We start from the raw sequence: 17,225 nt of genomic DNA, 5'->3' as shown, positions 1-17,225 counted from the left end.
ATATATTCTAACATGTAAACTCTTAATATTTGTTATAAGTCTTTCTGTTCTCTTTAGATATTTACCAAAATTTTTAAATTTTAACGAGGTTACAAATTGAGAATTGACTAAATCAAGCATAATAACATCTTTTTTTTTTTTTTGAGATTGGATCTTACTATGTTGCCCAGGATGGTCTCAAACTCCTGGGTTTAAGTGATTCTCCTGCCTCAGCCTCCCAATTAGCTGAGATTACAGGCACATGCCACCTTGCCAGGCATATTAATATCTATATGATGTATATTTTCAAGTTTAGTCTTGCTGTTAGTCCTCAATACCTTTTTGATATTTTTAATGGGGTTTGTTTATTTTGCTTCCATGTATCTTTGCAATTTGTCTTGACTTTCTATATTTTAGACAGATTATTTAGTTTAGGGTTTCACATCTTCCTGTCCAAGTAGTTGCTCATAGTTGGCACAGATTTTGATGAGTATTGTTTCAGTTGCTTCATTTCTTTCTATTAAATTTCTTTGTAATTGCTGTTCTAATGTTTAGAAACCTGTTTCTTTCAGAAACAAGAGTGTAGGTACATTAAATTACTAAAGCTTGCAAGGTTGTTGAGGGAAATTTGGAGCTATTCTGATAAGCATAACTTTAAAAGATACTGTCGCCCTCTTATGAAATGCTGCGCCTTGTCCCAGTGTCAAAGAAAGAAGGAGCTGGGTGGTCATTGGCAAATACTTCCAGCGCCTGCCTTAAAGAAGCCACAGCCCAGGTGTCAAATGGGATGCCTGCAGGCTCAATCCATTCCACAGATGCTGATTTATTTGAGGCTACACTATTGGCAACTATTATACAATCGGTTGCCCATATTTAAAAATCAGGATATTTCACAAGAGTATCCTAATGCCTGACTTCTCTTGAAAAACTGGAAACCCTGAGAGTACGGTCCATTTAGCAACATTTAGCAGGGCTGAGTTGCAATCACTGGCTATAGAAGCTGCCTTGAGTTGCCATAGTCCTCCTCAATCCATTTTGCCCCATGCTGCCTTCTTTGCCTGTGTAGGCATACGAGTTTATGAGCCATGTGGGCAAAGAGAAATAGCGCTTAACAAATAGTGTCTTTAAGCAATTTTCAAACATCCCTGTTGGTTTCCCCGGAACAGGATGAAAAAATCTTACCCTATTTGAGTTCTGAATAATGACACATCATTTTATTTGCAGGTAACATGCTTCCTCTCTCCTACATACACATCATTTATTAATGTCCAAGACATGAAATCCCTTATCTTTGAAGAATCTGTGAAATGTGTCAGAAAGTTCATAGGAAGGGTCACATAATTTTAAAGCTGGAATTTCACGTCATACAGTTCACAGTCATTTTAAAAACGAGTCAGTGAGGGTTCCAAGAGATCGCGATTTGTCTACCGTCACCCAGAGTGCTCTCTTGACTTTCAGTTCCAGGTTGCACCCACTGCATCCTTCTGCCTGTGCTTTTAGAGTTCCTCCACCAAAGATGAGACAGGAATTCGGGATCATTGACAGCAAAACCACTATCGGTAGTTGCCACATTTGGGAGACTGGAAGAGACAGTAATTCTTGCCACCCTCTCTGTGTTCAGACACAGCTCTGGTGGGAGGAGAGTGCTGAGAACCACGGACAATGCCCCAGGGTCCATGTGTACCACACACCGCAGAAACCAGTGACTGCATCCTCCTGGTGCCTCCGTGGGGCCAGCATGCTGGCAGCAGATTAATTGCCATCAGTAAATTCCTCAGCTTGTGCTAACATTATGCAGATAAATGGCTGTGAAGCTCAACTTTGGCCGTGGTTTGCAAAAACACAGTATCTGTGACTCAGAAGTAATTTACACGTGCATATTAACGTACGCGTACTTGTTTTTTGAGTTATGTAGAGATATTCTCCATCCTGCTGTTTTATAGGATATGAAAATGTGAGGACCAGAAGGGATCTTAGAGGCCATTTTATTTTTTTGAAACACGGGGATTAGGAGGCTTCTCCAGGTGGTTGATCTTAATTACTGACAGGGCTGGAACAAAAGTCCAGGTTTTCTGCTTTCTGTAGCTTAACGGAAAGAACAAGTGGGGAAAGGGAAGCAGTGTGGCCTGTGCGGGACCAGCTAGGCGGCCTTTGGGGAAGCCCTGGTACCTCTCTGGTTTTGGTGCCCTCGTGTGAAAAATGAGGTTTACTACCAGATGATAGATAAAGTCCCTTCTGACGCAAAAATTCTGTTATTTTTTAATTTGCTTTGCGCTACAATTGTTTGCTTACCCTAAGTGGTATGTTGTATGTCTGATACAACTGATCACATGTGTGGGGCTGTTGTGCATTAGGCTGGCCATCTGCTTGCATGTGTTTTAAAATTTTTATTTGAAGGAAATGCTAATCTCTATAAAGTTTTGTCTCATTGGTCTTGGTGAGCAATATGTGCTTTAACTAAACTCTTGAGCCATGGTTGGTTTTCAAGTGATTAATTCCATCTCTACATAAAAATTTTATTTTTCTCTGTCTACATTCTCTCTCTTGCTTTTGTTGGCTAGTCCCAGCCTGGTAAGAATCTTTACCAACGGTGTTCTAATTATTCCTGAATGGTTTCCCAAAGCGAGCACCAACATATAAAGTGAATTTGAGGACAGAAGGAAATGTTTAATCTGCCATCATTTGGAGGAACTCACCCATCAGAATGAACTTGTCATCAGGGTTGAGGGTAACCATGGACACATCAGCAAATGAATTAAATTGATAGCGAAGGCTTTACAAGTCTTTTAAACTGTAGCCAAGGCCTTGTAGGCATCACTTGACCCTACGTTCCAGAGTAAGCAGGGCTTGGAGTCTCTATTTAGGCTGCGCTTCTTCGTATTTCCTTTATTATCTGGGATACTGGCCAAAGAATTATCTTTGCACACTCAGGGTAGGGTGCGTGTCATGGAAGCACCGTGACTTCCAGCCTCTCTCTTGGTGCTTTTTTATAATCTGAGCCCTAGACAGTTGCAGACTAGATGGCCAACGGAAGCGAAAGCCGGCAGCACAGTGGCTACAGCTAAGATTTTGATGGACTGTCATTGCCTAGGACAGAAGTGCTTTTTTTGGTGGTTTCAGAATATTTGCAAACATTGGTGGTTAAACAGCAGCATGAATGCTGAGAATATAAAATTTAAGATTACTTCTGACTTTTACTCATATATAATCATATGCAATTTTATAATTTCAGTTTAGCAAACTGTAATAGCAAAATATAGAAAAGAAAAGTACCATTTTTTTTTCTTTTTTTTTTTTAGACAGGGTCTTTCTCTGTTGCCCAAGCAGTCATAGCTCACTGTAACCTTGAATTCCTGGGCTCAAGTGATCCTCCTGCCTCAGCCTCCCAAGTAGCTAAGACTACAGGAATGCGCCACCACACCCAGCTAATTTTTAATTTTTTTGTAGAAATGGGGTCTTGCTATGTTTCCCAGGCTGCTCTCGAACTCCTGGCCTCAAGGGATCCTCTCGCCTTGTACTCCCAAAGTGCTGGGATTATGGGAGTGAGCCACTGTGCTCAGCCTAGAAAAGTATCTTTATGTAGAATTTTTTATTCTATTTGATGTACAAATAGTAATTTGACTAATTTTGCTTTCAGTAAAGCTGTTTATTAATTTAATAGAAATATCTTTTACTACTGGAATTGAACTGGTATTTAGAAAACATCTTAAACAAAAAGAAAGACATTTTGTTCAAAATCTTCTGCAAGTCCGAGTGTTACAGGTTCTAAAAATCCCATCTGCTGAGCCAGTGGAAGGGAGAGCTCGGCTGGCCTGCAGCCCACACCTAGGGAATGGCATTTGATGCCACCCTTGTTGGGAAAATACCCCCATTGGAGACTGGACTCCAGAATGATAGTACAGTCACTACATTTCCCCCAGATCTGCCTTTGGACATTCATTCACTAAGTCCCTGAACTGCCAAGCACTGGGTCTTGTTAATCAAGTCTTTTCTTTTCTTAGACATAAGGACTCAGATTTTCAAAGCTTATTCCATCATCCCCCTTCTCTTCTTGAACTTGACATTTTTTTTTTAGCGGGGAATAAAAGAGGAATAGGGATGGAAAAGTGAGTACGTGGCCTGTTGCTATTTTTGCCTTCTTTGCTTTTCGTTTTAGGTTGTTTTAAACAAATATACTTTTCCTAAGACTTTTTGTTAACCTCCTTTTCATTTTGGTAAATATTTTGAGGGGGAAAATAATGTTCACATTTTGAAATTTTATATGTACTTAGCTGCTACTAAACTTATTACTGAAAAACTTTCAATTATTTAAAATAAATTGGACTTTTTCTTCATAAGATGATACATAAATTCTAACTGAGCTTAGAGATGAATTTTTCAGAAAATAGAGAAATAATTCTAGTGATAAAACATTAAACTTTGAAATAATTTTTTTCATTATGCTTCTGTACATATGTTTCTTGTATTACTTATCTAGTTATAGTTCAGCTAGGTGACAAAGTCTTTAAAGAGACTGACGTTTTGAAGCAGACTTAAAATAGTTTTATTTTTTTATTATGATTTTTTTAAAAATAGTTTTAAAAGCTACGTTAGTTAAGCATTATATATTGTGCTAAATGACAAAAATATCCCCAAACTTAAAAACATTACAGATGCTCACTTGCTGTTTAAAAGTTGTGCTTTCCCATTTTCTGGTTAGAGATTTAATGTATTTGTTTAATTCTTTTTAAACACATTTTTTTAAACTTTATTTCAGGAAGGGAAAATGAACAGAAATCAAGTAGCAACAAAATGCATTTAAGGAAAGCTTTGAAGATTAACCCTACCCTCACTAAGGAAGTAAGAACAATCTTGGAACAGACCTTGGTGGAGAAACTGGAAACCTTTGGGATTAATGCGGTACATTCATTCATTTTTGAAACACTTGTTAGTTTTGTTATATTTTGTTTTCTGAATAAGAAACAATCCGAGAAAAGAAGAAGGCACATCAGTTCTGCCCACATTTGGAGACCAGAGGCTAATGCAACCTACTTTATTTATCAGACACTTACATGGCATTCACTGTGTGCCTGGCACATACCTAAAACCTTAATAAATATTAACTTGTTTGAACGCAGAAACAAATCTCTGAAATAAGTGACATTATTATCTTGACATTTTACAGAAAGGTTAAGTAACTTGATTGAGGTCACATGGCTGGCGATGAAGGAGCCAGGGTTGTGTCTAGGTGGCCACAGTGCTGCTTACTGTGACCCAAATCCCCAAATCATTGCCTATTACACAATCAGTACTTCATAAATATATGTTGCATGAGTGGATGAATGAATTGTATTTAATATTGTTGCCAGATTGAATAATTTTGGTACATTATATTACATATAAACTTTCTGCTTTTTACATTTTTTATTGAGATATGTAAAATGCACAAATCTTAATTGAACAACTTGATGAATTTATATACCCGTATATATGTAAGTATCTACATATGCATGGGCATACACGTGTAGACATGAACGTGTGTACATGAGGACAGGTATATATCCATGTGTATATGAAGACACCTATATATAAATGTGTGTATACATGTATATATGGATGTATGTGTGTGTGTGTATGTACACATTTGTGTGTGTATATACATGTATGTGTGCACATGGATGTACGTATGAATATACAGGTGTGTGTGTGGATGTGGATGTTTTTGTGTGTATACAAGCTTGTATACTTGTATGTGTATGTGCAGATTTGTATGTACATGGATGTGTGTGTGAGAGAGAGAGAGAGATCTGTAACCAGCACCCAGATGATGAGACTGGACATTTCCAACACTAGAAGACTCTCATCTTTTCCTAGTCGATATCACCCCTTATTTACCAACCAGAGGTAAAGAGTGTTCTGACTTAGTTTTGCTTGTTCTTGAACATCATATAAGGGGAAACATACACTGTGTCGTATTTTCTGTCTTCTTTTGCTTGTGATTTTTGTCTATATGATTCATACCTGTTGTTTCATGTAGCAGTAGTTTGTTCTTTGTTTATTACATTGTAGTATTCTATTGTACGAATATACCAGGACTTATCTCTTCTGCTGATGGACATTTGGGTTTCCCGTTTGGGGCTATTCTTGGCTATTAATGCTTGCATGTGTCTTTTGGTGGACATGAGCATTCCTTTTTCTTAGATGTATATCTAGGAATAAAAGTGCTGGGTCAAAGGGTAGGCATATGTTTGATATAACACTGCCCAGTAGTTTTCCAAAGTGGTGTGCCATTCCCATTATCTCTAACGGTGAATGAGAGTATAGTTGCCCCACGTCTTTCATCAGCTCTTAATATTGACAGTCTTTTAAATTTCCACATAGATTCTTTTTAGGTGGGTTTTGACCACTCTTAGAGCAGTGGAAATCAAAGATATTCATGAAATGTTCCTATGCAGACTGTTTCTTGAAACTGTAGCTTTTCATGTTGGTTGTTTGTATATGGTTTTTGGGTTTTAATTTTAATTAGGACATTTCCTTTTATACTAAGACTATAAAAACTTTCTATATTGTTTTCTAATGCTTGGGGAAGTTTTTTGTTTTTGTTTTTGTTTTTTTTGTTTTTTGGTCTATCTAGGCTCTAAGAAACAGGCTCGGAAACAGTGATTTGGAGATCTAATTTATTTCCAGTTGGATCAACTGTTCCATTACCATTTGTTGAATAATCCGTCCTTTCCCTATTTATTTGGAATGACACTTTGTCATATAGGAAATTCCTATATATATTTGGATTTGTTTTTGAACTTTCAACTGTTTCACCTTTTTTTGTGTATTCCTTTGCCCATGCTATACTGATTTAATTACAGTAGCTTTGTCTTATACTTTAATATCTTCCATAGGCCATGGTTCTTCATTGGTCTTCTTATTTCAAAAATTGCTTGGCAGTTCTTTTATATTTTGTTTTCCAATGAACTTTAGGAACAACTTCTCCAGTTCTAGAATAACCCCTATCGGGATTCTGATTGGAATTGCTTTAAATTTTGTATATTAACCAGGAAGCATTGACATTTGTACAGTATTAGGTCTTATCATCAGCTACGTGGTATGGGAAGACAGGCATGAAACAATGATCACACAGACATGTGGTAGATCTCTGATGATAGATTGTGTGACATGAAATGAAGGAAAAGTAGAGGGGATTAATTGAATAACTGAGGCCAGACAAAACTTCTTGGAGGTGGCATTTAATCTGATGGTGGAGATTTTCTGTCCTGAGCCAACTGAATGGGTGGTGAGGCCACTCCCTGGGACAGGGAAGGCTGATGGAGGGGTGGGGGATGGGAGTGAAAATGAAAGACCTGTGCGTGTGTGCGAGACACTATTATTAAATAAATAGCCCTTTAGCTAGTTTTCTTCTATCTAGGTTCCCATCAAATCCAGGTGAATTTTCTCAGATTATCTCCTTCACTATGCTACTTTCATAATTGACAGTCATCTCTGATGACTTTCTTTTCATCAGAGATGAAATAACCTTTGTGGAATAACCTTTCAGCTTTTTGAGTTGCCACGTACCCTCCATTTCTGGTTTCATCACCCAGACTTTGTAGCGTTAGTGTATAGGACATGGCTTGCCTATTTCTGCCTCAGCGCCTACGTTTCCCACAAGTTTTCCCTACCTGATCCCTACCCATCTGGAAATTCCTCCTTGTTTCCACTTGTTTGCCTCCACCCATCCCTCAGGGCACATCTCAGCCTCCCCCTTCAGCCTTCTCTGGCCACCGAGGCCTCTGATGGCGTTTCTCTGATCTCTGTGAACCCATTTGGTCCTTGGATCACATGGCCTTGCATTGTTGACCAACAAGTCATAATCAGTCATATATACACTGTGTGTGCCCAGCTGCACTGTGGGCTCCTTTTGGGGCCAGGCCAATGTGTTATATGTTGGCGCATCCTGTACCTTGTGTGCAACTGGAGCCAAGTAAGAACAGATTGAAACATTGCCGGGAACGTGGCCAGTGTTCCCTGCAAAAAACCGGGTCCCTTTGGTAGAGTTGCAAGGGATAAGAAAATAATAGAGAGAAATGGAAAATGGAAGAAATAAAAGAATACACTGAGACAAAGATATAGTTTTATAAGTTTATAAAGATTATAGGCAAAGCGGGAGCTTAGGGGGCTCCGACCTCTCCGTTGGTCTCAAAAAGCGCCGAAGGAGGTCTTACGTGGTAACTTATAGAAAATAGTGAACAATTGTCAGGGGTAACAGATTTACATAACAACAGGGAGTGCCTCTCAGGTTAACAGATTTTCAAAAGGCTTTTACAGAAGGCTCCTACAGATTCTTTAACTAATTCTATTTACGTGAGCAAACGGTTACAAAGTCTTTCAAAGGTTAATTTCTAAATTCTAAGGTAAGTTTATCATTTAAACAGAGGGGTTAAACAGAGATATGTAAGCTCCATGTTTATTAGGTTATCGTGAATGGAGACAGGTAGTCTAGAGTGGTTTAAACAAAAGCTTTGCTTTTGGCCATTCGGGAATGTGTCGTTTCCGGGAAGCTGTTTGTTCCGGAGGGCATTCCATTGTCAGCTCTCAGCCTATAGCTTTTAACAGATTCGCTTGTGCTTTACAAAGCAAATCCAATTCTTTAGGTCTGAGAAATGCGGTGCCTCGTGGGATACAGCCGCTACTGCCTTTCAGAGACGCCCTTCCGGTGTAACAGCATTCGAAATGCAAACGAACACGTTCACATATTCTTTCAGGGCAAAGCTCTGTAAAACTCTTAAGACAAATCCTGTCCCAAAACATGTTTAATACTAATTCATGGAGCGACAAAACATTAACACAGTTAATGCTAACATATGCCCATGAAATGAAAAACACCCAGGATAATTGTTTAACTTAACATCTTATTCCTTCAGGATATACGTGGTATTTCAGGTGATCACTTGCATAAAGTGCTGAGAAGTGTGGAATCAGCCAGACACGAGGTAGAAAAACACAAACCTAACATTCAGCAAATTCGAGAACTCATTGAACATCAGGTCCGCTGTAAAATGGAGGAGAGACTATTATTGTCTTCAGGTACGCCAGTTACCCACTGCCATTTCATTGCTGCAGATGGAAGCTTAAGTTAACAAACTTTTCGTAATTTTAAATGATTAACAAACTTTGGCACTTCATTGGCATCTCTCTTACTATTTGCACCATTAAATGCTGGGTCTTGGATTCTGTTTTTACATTAAAACAAACCCCTGGTGTCTGGGCTGCAAACCCTAGTGATGGGCTTGTTTGTTTCCATTGGCAGCATAGACAATATTGTACTGTTTACTGTTGCTTTTCACTTACTAAATCATAAAGGCAATGGAAACTCAGAAATGTCGCTACTATTCCAGATAAGTGCAGTGTTTCTCAAACGGATACCCTTTCAACTGGAGAAGTACCCAAAACGATACCACTTCCTCCCAAAAGCAGACAATTGACTAGACAAAGAGCTGTTTTTACAGACAGGATATCTGTTCCAAGGTGAGTATTTTCAACCCTTAAATTTTTTTTTTTGTTAATGTTTATCTTAGGCAGCCTAGGCTGCCATAACAAAATACCATAGACTGAGTGGCTTAAACAATAGAAATTTATTTTCTCATAGTTCTGGAGGCTGGAAATCAGAGAGCAGGGTGCCAGCATGGGTGGGTTTTGGTGAGGGCTCTCTTTCTGCCTTACAGACAGCCACCTTCTTGCTGTGTCTCCACGGGGTAGAGAGAGAGTAAGATCTGGTCCCTCTTCCTCTTCTTATAAGGGTACTAATCCCATCATGGGGGCCCCAACTTCATGACCTCATCTAAGCCTAATTACCTCCCAAAGGCCCCAACCCCAGACACTATCACATTGAGGGTCAGATCTTCAGCGTATGACTTGGAGGTAGGGGAGAAACAGACGAGTCCATAACAGTGTTTGGCCCAACAGAAAATCACACTTATAATTCCTACTAGTTCTATGGTTGACGCTGGGAGATTTGTTACTGCGCTCCCTCTTTAGCATATGTTCAAAGCAAAAATCATCAATTCCATAGAAATTTATGTTAAATCATATTATTATTCACTCATGCAGTCTAGAAATATTTTTTCTGTTGTTTTTTAGAAATAAGAAAAATGTCGTGGAAGATCATTTTCCCAGAAAGCCTTCAACTATTACGTGAGTGCTAGCTTGTGTGTGTGTCGGGGGAGAGGGGTATTTAAAAAATTCTTTCCACTGAACATTCCTTTTATTGTAAAGTAGTACGATCATTGTGGTTGACTAAGCCATAATTATTATATTAATTAATCATAATTAATTTGTGATTCCTTTGTGATGTGTTTTTTGTGACTTGTCTTTGTTTCTTTATCAGTTACTACATAAGTCATTAGCACTTAACCACATTGCAGCTTCCATTAAGAAGAGAGACCAGAGTGACCTAGTCACCCCCTCCCCCAACCCTGCCTCCCACCCCTACATCAAGTAATTTCTCAGTAAGCACATTAAAATCAAATGGCTGATGTTGAGTTTTAATGGCTGGATCCATGATAGCATAAGTTTGTTTCGGATGGTATAATATTTTAGTGTCCTGGCTCCTTGTGGAAGTTGATAACAACCCTAGTTCTCTCTTGGGTTCCTTTAGGATACTAAGAATCTAGCTCAGTGGCTTATCACCTGTGTGCCACTGGTTCAGTGGATTATTGTTTTAAGCCTGTTTTCTTATCCATGATATGGTATAAGTCTCAATTTTCTTTTTTTTTTTTTTTTTGAGACAGAGTCTCACTCTGTTGCCTGGGCTAGAGTGCCATGGCGTCATCCTAGCTCACAGCAACCTCAAACTCCTGGGCTCAAGCGATCCTCCTGCCTCAGCCTCCTGAGTAGCTGAGACTACAGGCATGCGCCACCATGTCTGGCTAATTTTTTCTATATATATTTTTAGTTGTCCAATTAATTTCTTTCTAATTTTAGTAGAGATGGGGTCTCGCTCTTGCTCAGGCTGGTTTCGAACTCCTGAGCTCAAACAGTCCGCCCGCCTCGGCCTCCCAGAGAGCTAGGATTACAGGCATGAGCCACCTCGCCCGGCCAGTCTCAATTTTCTTATCTGTAATAGGGAATAATGCTGCCTTTTTCACAGGATAACTCTACAAATTAAAGGAGAATATATGCAAAGGGCTTGGTTCAGTGCTTGGCACTTGTAGGTACTCAATAAATTGTAGGTATATTATTGTTATTAATTATGAGTAAGACTAATTTTGTCGTAATTGAATTTCATCATCATTGCCTATTCTGGAGATACTGATGCTGTAAATATCTCTTCATTGAGGCATTGTATAGCAGAGAAAATAAATAATGATTCATCCTTCAAAAGCACTTTTCATGTACATAATCCTATGGGAAGGGCCTTATTTCATGGGACGTAGTTTGACTGAATCAATATTTACAAGATTGACACGTTGTTTGGAATTTAGGTGTTCAATAAATATTCTTTAAATGAACAAATACTGCTCTGAACTTCTATTTCACTTTAAAATGAGGGTGATAATTCATGTGATAACACAAATGAGATTATGTACATAAAAGCACTTTGTAAGGTGCAGTGTAAAGGTAAGTTGTAAGTAATTACACTATTTTAAAAGATGGAGTAGTTTTATTGAGGAAAATGTTTTTCGCCCCCTGAGCAATATTTTTCTCAGGTGTCTAAAAACCAAGACTAATAGTAATATACACATTTGGGTTTAGAGGAGAAAGGTTGTAATAAATATGCCCCATGGCTGGCAGAACTTCAGCCGTGTGCATCACTCCGGGGCCTCCCGCCATCCTGGCTGGGGCCACCCAGGCATTTGTTCTTCGTGCTCACTGGCAATTACTCAAGCAAGTTCCCACCACTTTGAGGCATAGCATTTGTAAATCCTGAAACTTAGGAAAACAGTGCCCCGTCTCGGTTTCGATTCGTGTAGGACCCCTCCCTTCAGCTCAGAGGAGGAGCTGGAGGAGGACAACCTCGTCCAGACCTACGTGTGCCCAGACCTGCTTCCGGTGCAGCCGCCTCAGAGCTCGGGAAAGAACGCCGCCGTCCAGAGTGACACCGACTGGACCACGGGAAGTGAAATGGAGGACTCGGATGCTTCTCCCAAGCCCACGGGTGAGCTTTTATCACCGAACGACCTTGCAGGCATTTTATTTAGGACGGTCGTCCTCACGCGGAGGCACCGCGCTCCGGGAGTCTGAGCGGGGAGAGCCGCTGGGAAAGGACGGGGCAGCTCCGAAGGGCGCTGCCGAGGAGAGCCGGGCAGGGCTGAGCCACTAACCGCCCCGGAAGTGGCATCTTCTCGTCGTCCGCCCCCACACTTGCGTCTCTGTTCAACCTTCCGTTTGTATGAGGCCACTGGTCGCGTAGGACTAGGGCCCACCCTAATCACCTCGTTTTACCCTGATGACCTCTGTCCAGTCTCTGTCTCCAAATAAGGTCACATTCTAAAGTACTGGGGTTAGGACTTCAACACGTGAGTTTGGGGGGACGCGACACAACCTCTGACACTGGGTGACTATGAAAAGAGCTGCTCTAATACACGGAGCTGCCTCTCGGAGCTGGGATGATTCTAAAGGAAGACAAGTTCCCCATGTGTGACAGCAGATCATCTACTGAAAAGAAGTGGAGGTGACGGACCTTTTTATTAAAAAAGAAGAAATTCTGCTTAATCCTGTTTTTCAATAATATACTTTAAACATACCAGTTGTAATTAATGTATTATACTGTATATGATTTTTATATGCCATGTAGTTATATAATTACATAAAATATAAGTGATTCATTTAAAAATAATTCATATTGCTTTTAAAAATACTATCTGAATATTCCATTCATGCAGGTTACCTCACTGAAATTAAAGTTTCTGACCACATACTTGAAAATGAAAACTTTATAGCTCCTAATCTGGAGGATCTTGATTTTTTTTTAAGAAATTGAAAGTGTTTTACTCTTTTTTCCCAAACCCAAAATACATGACTTGATTTTATTTTAATAATACATAATTATGTGCAAGGCTTAGACTCTTTCAAAGCTGCCCGTAAGATTATTTTGGAGCTGAAATAGGTACAATTTTTAAAAATCTGTACCTGACTAATTTCTGTTGATCTTATAGGAACCTCCATTGAAACACAAACTGAAAAAGTTGAAAAGATGGCTTCAAATCACAGAATTGTGAATAAACCAGTTGGTGGGATTAATGTTGCTCAGGTCTTTATCAAAAAAGAAGAATTACAAGAAGAACTAAAGGTGAAATCACTTTTACTTGCTAAACATAAAGTCATCTTTTAACAAATGATTAAACGATTGCAATTTTTGTAGTGAAATATGAAACAAATATAACTAGTTGGCATAGTGGAGATTGAGATTTTCACCTTATCTTGTTTTCAGTATTGCATTTCTTTCCATTCCATAGAGAATCAAAGATATTGGAGCAATGACTGGTAGTGTGTAATATGCATATCATGCATTACAGGTTTTCAAAGTCCTGTCATATGTACTATTTGATGCCTGCAGATATCACATGGCTTGTACAAAGAAACGTATGACTGGCTAGAATGTAGGGCCTCCAGAGCCAAGTCTAGGAACTTCTCCACTACCCTGGCGCGACCTTAGGGACTTTTCAGGGTTTAGCTGGAGTCAGTGGAGAGATGCTTCAGAGAGATCTGTGGATCAAGAGAGTCTGTGGCAGAACCCAACCTCCTCTGCTGCATTAGAGGAGACCAATTTTCTGAGCAGTTCTAACATCCAGGATGCCGGAAGAGTTTCTATGGATGGAGCTCTCCCATTGTATTTCTGGACACACCTTATATGTGTTGATGGGTCTTCCAGTAGTCATCAGTCTTTTCTTCATTTTTCACTTAAATTAGATTTAATTCTTATCCTGTTTATCTATGGAATACACAGTTTTTTTGTTTTGTTTTTTTTGTTTGTTTGTTCGTTCGTTTTTTCCAGAGACAGTGTCTCACTTGCCCAGGCTGCAGTGCAGTGGCAGGATCATACTAACTGTAACCTCAAATACCTGGGCTCAAGCAATCCCCTATCTCAGCCTCTTGAGTAGCTAGGACTACAGGCATTCACCACCATGCCCAGCTAATTTTTTTAAAAAATTTTTTTAGCGATGGGATCTTGCTGTGTTTCTCAGGCTGATCTCGAACTCCTGGGCTCAAGTGATCCTCCCACCTCGGCCTCCCCAAGTGCTAGGACTACAGGTGTCAGCCACCAGAGTACTTTTTCAAACTACTTTTATTAGTTAGTGCTATTTGTGTTACATAAGCCAAAATGACAAAAAGCCATGTGTTGTTCAAAAGAGAGCTAACTCAGTCTTCCTTTAGAAAGGGCTTGGTAGAAATGTGTGCTCTTCCTGGGTAGGCCTGTTTCTGCAGGGCCCTTGTTTGATGTATCCCATAGTTAGGTGTCGTGTTATCACAGAGCTAAGAGCCTAAAGCAGGCCTTGCTCCTACTCCCTTACCCCTATAATGTGGTATTTCGAGAGTTTTCTAAATTCATGATTGGTAGATTAGGAAACATATTTCCAAGGCAAGAAACGAAAAGGAGACAGACGATTCCCTCAGTTTTCAAAACACTGACTTCCAAATCCATTTCATTGCCCTACAGAAATAACCAGGTGTGGGATCCTTGGTAGCTTCCCCCTTCTTATCTTACCGTTCAGTGCAGGTGCTCAGTCTGACCAACAAAAGGATGGAAAGGCACCATTTCTTTAAGAAATGTTCACTATTCTCCATGCGTCTCTTCTAGTGCACAGATGTGGACGACGACGACTGGGACATATCATCCTTAGAGGAAGAAAAATCTTTGGGGAAAAAAACTGGGAAAGAACCTCCACCACCTGTGAAGCATGAATCAAATTCCAGTCAAGTGCCAAGTGCCTGGGGCCCATTTAATCCTAAGGGGCCAAAGGGAGAAGGTTCGGGCTTTCATTCTGATTAGTTGTGTTTCATCTTCATAAATGTCTAATTGACCATCCTATGCTGATACATCATCAGACAAAAACACTATCCTGATGCTTTCTTTATGTTATTTTAATAAGGTCCGGATATGTATAATTTACTGCCTTCTATATATTTACTAATTATTTTTATTTAATTTTGGGCCTGATCTTTAGTCTTTAAAAATTTTTTATATTATTTTATTTTTAGAGATGTGGTCTCACTACGTTGCCCAGGATGGTCTTGAACCCCTGGGTTCAATCGATCCTCCTGTCTCAGCCTCATGAGTGCCTGAGACTACGGGTGCAATCCACCACACCTAGCTTTTCTATAATTTTTTTAAATGTCCATAGAAATATTTTCTAGATGGAGATGCCCCATAGGAATTAAATTCTGATCATATACCTGAAATGAGACCATACTTCTAACAGTCTTCCTGTATTCTTCTGTTTTCCCTATCAAATATTTTTCTTTCTTTTCGTCCAAGGGAAGTTTTTGTTACGGCATTGTGGTCAGAGGGATGAGTTACAAATGAAATCATTAGTTGAGATGATTTTCATATCCACCTAGTCTAGAGCCTGGATAACCTCGAAAACTTAACTCTCAATAGATTTAATTTTTAAAATTAGAAAATTGTAACTTTTTTTATCAAAGTAATTCTTCTAGCACATAGTGAAAGCCAAGTTGTACAGAGGCTTCTCTGAGCCTCCCCTCACCACCTTTGCGCCTCTGGCGGGCACCTTGTGTCGCTCAGTGGTGGCCTCAGACTGCTCTTTCCTGATTCATCAACTTCAGATATAACTGTGGATGTCCTGCTAAGACAGCTGGGGACTTGGCTCATCTTCACCACCCTCTACAGCTCTCATGCCCCCTTCACTATTTTTGTACCTCCATTTGTCATTTTAAATGAATACGTGCACATCACCACATTTGCTCGTTCCATCTTCAGCAGTATCTCTCGCACCCCCTTTGTGAGATGAGCCATTGCCGCCCCTGTCCTTCACGCCACTTTTGCCTCCCACCAACGCATCTGCTGCACCTTAACCGCCACACTCTCCCGTTATAACATGGCTGTCACGTAATCGCCATGAAGTTATCTGTGCTGTGCCTGAAGATTGACTCTGATCACTGAAAACCAGAAGACCATGTTTTCGTTACAGACTTTTAAATACATGGGTTACGAGGATGCCCCAAGTACATCTCCTGTCTCTTCCCCCACCACCGTGACCCCGTGCCCCTCAAAGAAAACGTTTCTAGAGTCGCACTTGAGTGGAATTCTCTGCACTCTGCTATTTCAGTGTTTTGAAATCATGGCACTTTTTAATTAACTTCACTTTTAAGTCCATCTACCCTAGAAAATCTGTTTTTAACATGTAATCTCTACTTGGCTTGATACTAATAATTTCATTCTTCTCTCTTTACCGACTCACTCAGAGTCAGTAACAACGACACAGATGTACTGAGTGCCTTGAACATCTGGGCGCCTGCTGAGTGCTGGGGAAGGGGGATGGGGCCCCTGCTGCCTGGGAGCTTATAGGTTGCTGGGCGCAAGTTCACATCCAAGAGTCCTGTGAGTGAATCCTAGAGATGTGGCCAGTTCATAATCATGGTTGGATTCTACAGTAGCCTCTTACGTACCTCGTGGGGGCTGGGCGGGGGAATTCATGAACAGATTCAGACACTGGGTGATAAATGACAATATGAAATTACAGATGTCTACAGCTTAGCCATGTGCTTGTTTAACCATTCGGGCCTTCTCTTCCTCTTCTTCCGTCTCCCCCACAGGACTTCAAGAAAATGAATCAAGCACATTAAAAAGCAGCCTAGTAACTGTGATTGATTGGAGTGACTCTTCAGATGTATAATTATAATTCCGCACGTCAGAAGATTCTTCCAGAAACCAACAGTATTTCAGTAACCTGCCTACCCGATTCCAGTGCTCCTATCTCACAGCGTTTCCCACAGTAACAAGGAAGCCGGTTCAAAGAACAAGGGTCTCTTTAATGGCACCTAATACAGTACTGAAAAACAAATTGTCAACAGTATTTTGAAGCGTATAAAGGCATTTAAGACTTCTGCTTAAAAATAACCTGTCATCGAAGTTGTAAAAAGTTTTTTCTTCAGAATGGTACTGTAGTGTAGTTTTTTTTTTTTCCAACTAACTTTTTTTTTTAATTTACAGCAGGGTTTGGTTTGAATTATTAAAACTTTTAAAACATTTTTCTCATGTATATTGTCACATTGGAAGTGTTTATCTTATAAAATTCTGTTAGTACCCGTAAAAT

At 39.8% G+C, this 17,225-nt stretch overlaps 1 protein-coding gene across 1 annotated transcript in view; it reads left to right on the top strand.

Annotated features, from left to right (window-relative positions):
• DZIP1 (DAZ interacting zinc finger protein 1) overlaps positions 1-16,810 on the top strand; it is a 66,566-nt gene extending 49,756 nt beyond the window's left edge. Inside the window, exons 16-24 of the mRNA XM_012647340.1 lie at positions 2,028-2,046; positions 4,740-4,878; positions 8,874-9,036; positions 9,348-9,477; positions 10,090-10,143; positions 11,922-12,106; positions 13,107-13,240; positions 14,750-14,918; positions 16,726-16,810. Of these exons, the coding sequence (XP_012502794.1) occupies positions 2,028-2,046; positions 4,740-4,878; positions 8,874-9,036; positions 9,348-9,477; positions 10,090-10,143; positions 11,922-12,106; positions 13,107-13,240; positions 14,750-14,918; positions 16,726-16,805 (1,073 nt within the window). The 3' untranslated portion in view covers positions 16,806-16,810. The remainder of the gene's footprint in view (positions 1-2,027; positions 2,047-4,739; positions 4,879-8,873; positions 9,037-9,347; positions 9,478-10,089; positions 10,144-11,921; positions 12,107-13,106; positions 13,241-14,749; positions 14,919-16,725) is intronic.
• Positions 16,811-17,225: the final 415 nt, after the last annotated feature.

Source organism: Propithecus coquereli, unplaced genomic scaffold, assembly GCF_000956105.1.
Source record: "Propithecus coquereli isolate 6110/MARCELLA unplaced genomic scaffold, Pcoq_1.0 Scaffold262, whole genome shotgun sequence".
Classification (NCBI taxonomy): domain Eukaryota; kingdom Metazoa; phylum Chordata; class Mammalia; order Primates; family Indriidae; genus Propithecus; species Propithecus coquereli.
Note: the sequence above shows the minus strand (reverse complement) of the source record. Positions and strands in the feature narration are given on the sequence as shown.